The 7,514-nt window shown below is 38.2% G+C and overlaps 1 protein-coding gene and 1 long non-coding RNA gene across 2 annotated transcripts; one reads left to right on the top strand and one right to left on the bottom strand.

Annotated features, from left to right (window-relative positions):
• Positions 1–770: 770 nt before the first annotated feature.
• Positions 771–1,694, bottom strand: LOC107577729 (splicing factor 3A subunit 3-like). Its single transcript, XM_016263770.1, has 2 exons — positions 1,524–1,694; positions 771–906 (listed from the first exon to the last, which is right to left on the bottom strand). Exons 1-2 carry the CDS (start codon positions 1,692–1,694, stop codon positions 802–804), a joined length of 276 nt encoding a protein of 91 aa, XP_016119256.1. The 3' UTR covers positions 771–801.
• A 448-nt stretch (positions 1,695–2,142) lies between these two features.
• Positions 2,143–6,394, top strand: LOC107577728 (uncharacterized). The gene is made up of 3 exons (XR_001608248.1): positions 2,143–2,245; positions 4,563–4,632; positions 6,224–6,394. It is a non-coding gene; the product is annotated as an uncharacterized lncRNA (long non-coding RNA).
• The last annotated feature ends 1,120 nt before the right edge of the window (positions 6,395–7,514 follow it).

Genomic DNA, 7,514 nt, shown 5'->3' with positions numbered 1-7,514 from the left:
TTTGAAAACAATGTTAGATTTTCTGTTATTAACAGAGGTGGGGATGTCTGTAATCACGCAGAACAAACTCTAGCAACCATATACTCTAGCAACACCCCAGCAACTGCATAGCAAGAGCCTAGCAACCACCCAGAATATCCTAGCAACCAACTAGCAACACTTTAGCAAACATCTAGAACATCTAACTGACCAAACATTTATGTTTTTTAAACAAGACTTTAAGACAAGCCAGCATACATTGGTTTCGATCTAGTTATTACAGTTTTTCTTAGGTTTTTTTTTTCAACTGCTTACATTTTCCAAACTTTGCCTCTTTTTTTCAAAACTTTACACACAAATCCAAGAATTGCACACACAAAATGTAAAATGTCTCACATCTCTTGCACAATGAAGCACTGCATTCAAAATATCACAAACACATCTCAAAAACAAACATTTGCGAACACCTTTGCCATAATACTTAAGCTCAGGGGTGTTTTTAACCAGTCTGGAGACTTTTTAAACCTGCTGTACAATAAAATCAAATAGTGAGATGGTTTTACTTCAGTAGGCATCTGTCACTGTACTAAAATATATTCAGACTCCTTCATTTTTCCCAACATTTTATGTTGCAGCCTAATGCTAAACTCCTTTATTTTCATTCACATCAATCTACACTCCATACATCATAATGACAGAGAAATCAGATGTGATAACTGCAAATGTAGTGAAAGAAAGAAAGAAAAAAACTAACTGAAAAACAGCATCACATTGACATAAGAATTATTAATGAAAACATGATTAACTAGGAAAACATGCGGGTCACACTGTTAACAGACGAGAGCGAGACAAACTAACCTCCCAGGAAGAGAAGGCAGACAGATCCAGATGTGCTCCAGCGTGAGTCAGAGCACTACTCGTCTCTTTCTGTAGCACACACAGATTTATAAAACACCTCCATTCATTCCTCATGTGCTCACATGCATTTAATAGAGGACAGCAGGACAATGTAGATGTAATGGATGATAGAATACAGCAATAAGCCCCTAGAAGCTGTGGTTTACAGTGAATTTATAACAGCCAAGGGGCGTTGTTAGGCCTCTTAGCTGTTATAAATTCACTGTAAACCACGGCTTCACGGGGCTTATTGCTTTTATAAAACAGTTATTCCATATACGTAGTAAGGTTTCACAAAATAAAACAGAGCAAATAAAGTGTAATGATATTAATAAAAACAGTATTCTTCCACCAAACAATGTAGTTCCTCAGAAACAGTTGTGGCTGCCGAGCAACTCACAGAAGTAAATAAAGGTGTGTGTTTGTAGAGTAATTTACAACAGATTCGAACGCGGCTCAGCCAATCAGAATCAAGGACCGGAACTCTCCGTTTTATAAATCTCTTCTATGATAATTTTTTTATTATACCACTGATGAATATTAACCTCAATGAATGGTAATATATTGGTATGTTTGGAAAAAATGCAGCCACCGCTGAAAGCAAAACTCTCAAACTCATTAATGTTGTCTCTTAAGCACAAACCCACCGGCCAGCCTGGAAACATCCCACTCTCCCACTTCTTCTCAAACTCTGCCAAGATCTTTCCGTAGAGCTCATTCTGATCCAGCAGAGGCTTGACCCGATCCGTGTATTCCTGCAGGTACTCCAGCAACATCTCCAGATACCTGCAAGAGCACAGACCAGAAACAACATGCATCCATATAACTACCAATTACACACACACACAATGTGGTTCGTGTTTTAGGACTGAAGAATTTGGGGGAAAAAAGAAAAATAACAATTATTTTACAGACATAAATTGTGAACGGTTAAAAAAAAAAAATCTATTGTTTTTGCCTATGCATGTTCATTCATGTCTTTCTATATATTTTTTTTAAATTGAGTCCCGATGTCCTCTACCAAGGATGCAGCATAACGTATGAATGAAATATCATTTAAATTTTAATTAAAAAAAAAATAAATGTTTATGCTGTAAACAATGTAATGACATGAAAAATACTAATTATTTCCTAAAATGTTTTGCTGGGTCTTAAGAGGTTAATAATTCTTATGTCAATGTAATACTGTTTTTCAGTTTGTTTTTTCTTTCTTTTCTTTCACTATGTCCAAACGTGTTGTTTGTGTGTGTTTTGTTTGCAGCACACTAGAAGAGAGAGCCCAGCGTCTCTTCAGCACTAAAGGCAAATCTCTGGAGTCTCTGGACCCCTCACTGTTTGCCAAAAACCCAAAAGCCAAAGGACCAAAGAAGTAAGCCTATTTGAAATTGATGAACTGTATAATACAATGGATTCGGGTATAAATTAGTTCAGAAACAAGTGACTTGTTTACAAAAGATTTGTGTTGAAGTGATGAAGCCCTACTTTTTATGCATTATTTGCCTGTAAAATGTAAATTAGATTTATTTTGTTTAATTGGTGTTGTCTAAGTTAATATTTGAAGAGTTCATTTGCAAAAAAAAAGTGGACTGAGTGGTGTGCAATTCGTGCATTATCCTCCACATAAAGCCAGTGGCGTAGTGCAAATCTGTGGGGGCCCCCCACAGACCTCAAGCAATATTGGAAATAATTCTGTTTTAAACGGTGAAGGTGAGCCAGTGGATATCATACAAGCAACGTGCAAACTTTGTGCAAGACTTATGCCGCTGAACGTCTTTCACCATGACAGTGAAAGTAAAAACTGATGACGCTTTCGGCATCTGACGTCGCACGCAGTAATGGCGCAAATTCTCTGAGACGACGAGAGACGAATCTCCTGCTTAATATGCGGTTTATAACTGCTTTAATTTATTTCCTTAAAGTTTCTCTTGTGGCCCGAACATGGAGATGAATGAGAATAAACGTATTTCATGTTGAACAGCTTGTTTTTGAAAGTCGATGCTTTAAAAAAAGCTGCTCTTAAGTTTCATTGATGACTAAAGTGTTAACAATTTTATTTAGGCTATAGGCCTATAATTAATTGTAGGATATAATAGATCTGTTTTAAAAGACATTTTTAAAGGGGTCATATGATGTTGCTAAAAATAACATTATTTTGTGTATTTGGTGTAATGAAATGTGTTTATGCGGTTTAAAGTAAAAAAAAAAAAAACACATTATTTTCCACATACTGTACATTATTGTTTCTCTTCTATGCCCCACCTTTCTGAAACACGTCGATTTTTACAAAGCTCATCGGTCTGAAAAGCGAGGTGTGCTCTGATTGGCCAGCTATCCAGTGCGTTGTGATTGGCCGAATACCTCAAGCGTGTGACGGAAATGTTACGCCCCTCACCATACTGTGATGCCGTGTCCGGCCTTTCACAGCGTGTCAGTTATGCGGTGATGCGCTATGAAATTATTGTGGAGCAAATTAATTGTAATATTAATTTAATAATAAAAGTAACCTAATAATAGCCAGAATTTAACAGGCTTACATTAATTGGAAATGCCAAATACTCTTAATAATGACAATGTTCAATGCTTTTGAACATATCTCTGGCTATCATCGATACATGATGATCATCTTTCAACACACCCCATCGTCTTATCGCGGGGCCCCCCTGCAGTGTGTGCCCTGTGTGCCCGTCCGCTACGCCACTGCATATAGCGCGATCTGAACCCTAGACACGTTTTGTCAAAAAAGACGGCATTGTCCACTTTCAAGGCATCGCGAGTTCATGTTTTACAGAAGAAACCAACAAGTGCCCTTGGTGTTTGTGAACAGAAGCCGATAAGTCCATTTTAGCGAATCAGTGCACTGTATTCAGGTCAGGTGACAAGGCTGCTGTTCAAGGGTTAGTTCACCCAAAAATGAAAATTAGCCTGTGTTTTACTCGCCCTCGGTGGGCGGGTGTTTCTGTTCAACAGTCCAAAACACGTTAAATAAGGTGCGTGCATCTGTAATAAAACTTGCCTCACACGGCTCCGAGGGGTGAATAAAGGCCTCCTGTAGCGAATCCATGCTTTTTTGTAAGAAAAATATCCATATTACAAAGGTAATAAACACGTTTCTCTCACTTCCGTTATCTGTTATCTGGCGTTCCGGCGGATGACGGAGGACGTATGTGCAGCACGCGCTTCTAAGAAATGCTAGTCTCATGAGTTTGGTTACAGGAGCAAAGGAAGCAAAGTTTCCTTACTTTAGCAAAGGAAAACCAGTCTCCTCTTGGCTTATATCGAAATCCTCTGACATTTTTCTGTACAAATACTAGTTTTGTGCTTCTAATTCGTGACCGGCGTTTTGTTTAGTTCTCTCTCCTCATTTGTCACTGATCACGCGACGCCGACGTCCTGCAGAAGTGAGAAAAAAGTGTTTATTACGTTTGAATGATCATAACAATGTTTGTCAGGCGTCTGCATTGTCAGCTGAGGAGATTACAAAGATTAAACGAGTGTTTTTGTTTAACTCTGAAACATGAAATGTGGAGTAATCTGCTTTTGCTATAAAACAAACTTTTAATATATAAACACATACTTTCAATTAACTTTTATTTTGTAAGTTACCTGTATTTGTTTTAAGTTATTACTTTTATTACTTTTGCAAACAAACTCTTCATTTGTTCTTTTGACTTGTCTTGTGTCTGCAGAGACTCGGAGCGCAACAAGGAATCTGCTTTTCTTGAAGCTCAGATTTATGAATATGTGGAGATTTTGGGGGTAAGCACTCTGCCTGTTGTAGTTTTATATTTAGTTTCCTCATTTCACATTATACTATAATATTTGCAAAATATTTACACTGAATATATACACTACCACAACATTTAAACCACTGAGAGATGAAGTGAATACCATTGATTAAATCGTTACAATGGCATCTGTGAAGGGGTCTGATATATTAGGCAGTATATATATATGTATCATCTGTAATCCACATGTACATATGTCCTATCAAATAATGAGCCAAGAAGAGATGTTAAACACTGCTGGCAGCTGATAAATGATAAGCACTGTGTTTATTTGTTCCATTAGAAAAAGAAAATTCAAGCACATTGAATTGTGGGAAACTGTATCTCATGCATTGTGTTCTCAGATCTAGTTTACTTTTTGTTATTTTTAAGTAAATCCCCTTCAGTATGTAAGGGCAGTATACGTTGGTGTAGACTTGTGCCAGTATTCGGTAATGCGTTATATCACGGTAATGAATATGCACGATATTGTTATCGTGGGCACTTCTAAATACCGTGAATAATTATATATTACGAATTATTCAGAATTTTGAATGCATTTTAAGAATACTTTCCCCATCAACTGGTCAAAATGCACAACACCGCTGTATGCTGCTTGCGCACTCTGATGTAAACAAGCGTGGACGAGAAGCGCACGGCGGAACATGTAAGAGATGCTCTGGAGGAAAGCGCACTTTCACTCTCTGACAGCAGATAACGCTAAACTGCAGAAATAATAATAATTCATTTAAATGCAGCCGTTACCCTGGAAACCCTGTAAACAAAGCAGCTGCTCTACTTTCTGTTTCTGAATCGTGTTTAAATGATTTAAACAGCCATTCAGATTTGTGTATTTGCTATGATGTTCATCACCGCGCCAAATACGCCAAATATTTAGACTTAATAGGCTATTTATTTTCAATATTTTTTTACATTTGAATCTGGACTACAACATGCCCTAGATATTGTTTGAAAGTGTTTTGATTCTTTATTGTTCAGTCACACTTTACATTAGGGCTCATTAGTTAACATTAGTTAATTCATTAGTTAACATAAACTGCCAATGAAAAATTCTTCTGAACATTCATTAATCTTAGGTATTCCAATATTTAATAACAGGTTGTTAAAATCGAAAGTTGCAACTGTGTTATTTAATGAGCTAACATGAACTAAGACTTGTATTTTTTTTTAAACAAAGATTAATAACTTCTGTAGCAAATGTAGCTATTGCTCATTGTGAATGTTAATGCGTTAACTAAGGTTAACTAATGAGGTCTTGTTGTAAAGTGATACCTGTTGGTCTTTATAGTTCTTTTGCACTTTAATCTGTGAAAAACTTTTAACTTTTAATCATTTTTCTGTATTGCTTTATTGCATTTAAATGTTCAGTTATTTTTGTTATAAGAAAAATGTTATTAAACCTGTTATACTGTATTATGACAGCACTTTAAAAAAAAAACTAAATGTCAATATCATGATAATACCGCATACCGGGATAAAAGCAATATCAATTAATCGCAACATGAAAATTTGATACCGGCATATCCCTACGTTGGTGTGAATTATCTGCAGTGATGTTGCAGGAGCAAAGGCAGCTGACCCATGAGAACGTCCAGAGGAAGCAGGCGCGCACAGGAGAGGAGCGTGACGAGGAGGATGAAGAGCAGCCCAGCGAGAGTGAGAGTGAAGACGAAGATAATGAGATCATATACAACCCCAAAAACCTGCCACTCGGCTGGGACGGAAAGGTACATTTAGATTTATTGTAGTTATTTATAGTGTTCTTTAGAGATTGAATCAGGAAACTCATTTAACAATTCAGTTAAATTAAACATTTTTTAATTCAAATTCCACATTGAGATGATTCCAGTCTCTCCAAAACAATGAACAGTACATTTACATTTACATTTATTCATTTAGCAGATGCTTTTATCCAAAGCGACTTACAAATGAGGACAATAATGTCACAGTGTTTGGTTGTGGTGCCCTGGACTGGTCACTTGAGGGCGCTCTTCTGTTCTATGTTGTTTGTGTTAAACTCCATTTCCCATAGTCCCCTGTTCATTAATCCTGGTCTGATCTGTAACACCTGTTCATCATTTACTCATTATCCCAGCTATATATATCATGCTTTCTCTGTCTGTCATTTACGTCTTGATTGTATTGTCTTCTCAGTTTGTGTTTTCTGTGGTCAGGTTTTGGATTACCTTTTGCAACGTTTTTGTTCTGTTCTGTTTTGTTATGTTGTTACTTTCTAATAAACTGCACTTGGAACCTCCCTTGTTTTCTCCTGGCATTCCGTGACAGAATCAAGACGCCATTACCAGTTCCAGCAGTTTGTTTTTGTTACCTTTTTGTGGATCATGGACGTTCGGATTATTCCTCCTCCTTCGAAGGAGCACAGGGCTCGGCTCCGGATGTTGGCGGATCTTCGCCAACGGGGGATGGAGATTGGAGGTTTTGCTCAGTCCTTTTGGAACCTTGCGGTAGGGATGGGACTTCATGACTCAGACTTAAGGAAAATCCTTAATGATTGTTTAGACAATTCCGTGCCTCCTCGGGAGATGGATGGGCTTAAAATGCTTGACTTTTGGGGCCTCATTGATTATCTTGGTTACCGCAACTTGGTGATCTCATGTCGGTCTGAGTCCCTTATAGTGCCCCGGGAGATGCAGGAACCCGCTCCAGTCGGGGAGCTCACTGAGCCCACTCCGGAGCCCGTTTCAGTCCCAGAGCTCACAGAGTCCAGTCCAGAGCCCGCTCCAGTCCGGGAGCTCACAGAGACCAGTCCAGTCCCAGAGCTCACAGAGTCCAGTCCAGGGCCCGCTCCAGTCAGGGAGCTCACAGAGCCCAGTCCAGAGCCCGCTCCAGTCC

This window comes from Sinocyclocheilus grahami, unplaced genomic scaffold, assembly GCF_001515645.1.
Source record: "Sinocyclocheilus grahami isolate Dianchi unplaced genomic scaffold, SAMN03320097.WGS_v1.1 scaffold7009.1, whole genome shotgun sequence".
Lineage (NCBI taxonomy): Eukaryota > Metazoa > Chordata > Actinopteri > Cypriniformes > Cyprinidae > Sinocyclocheilus > Sinocyclocheilus grahami.
This window is presented reverse-complemented; position numbering and strand designations above follow the sequence as displayed.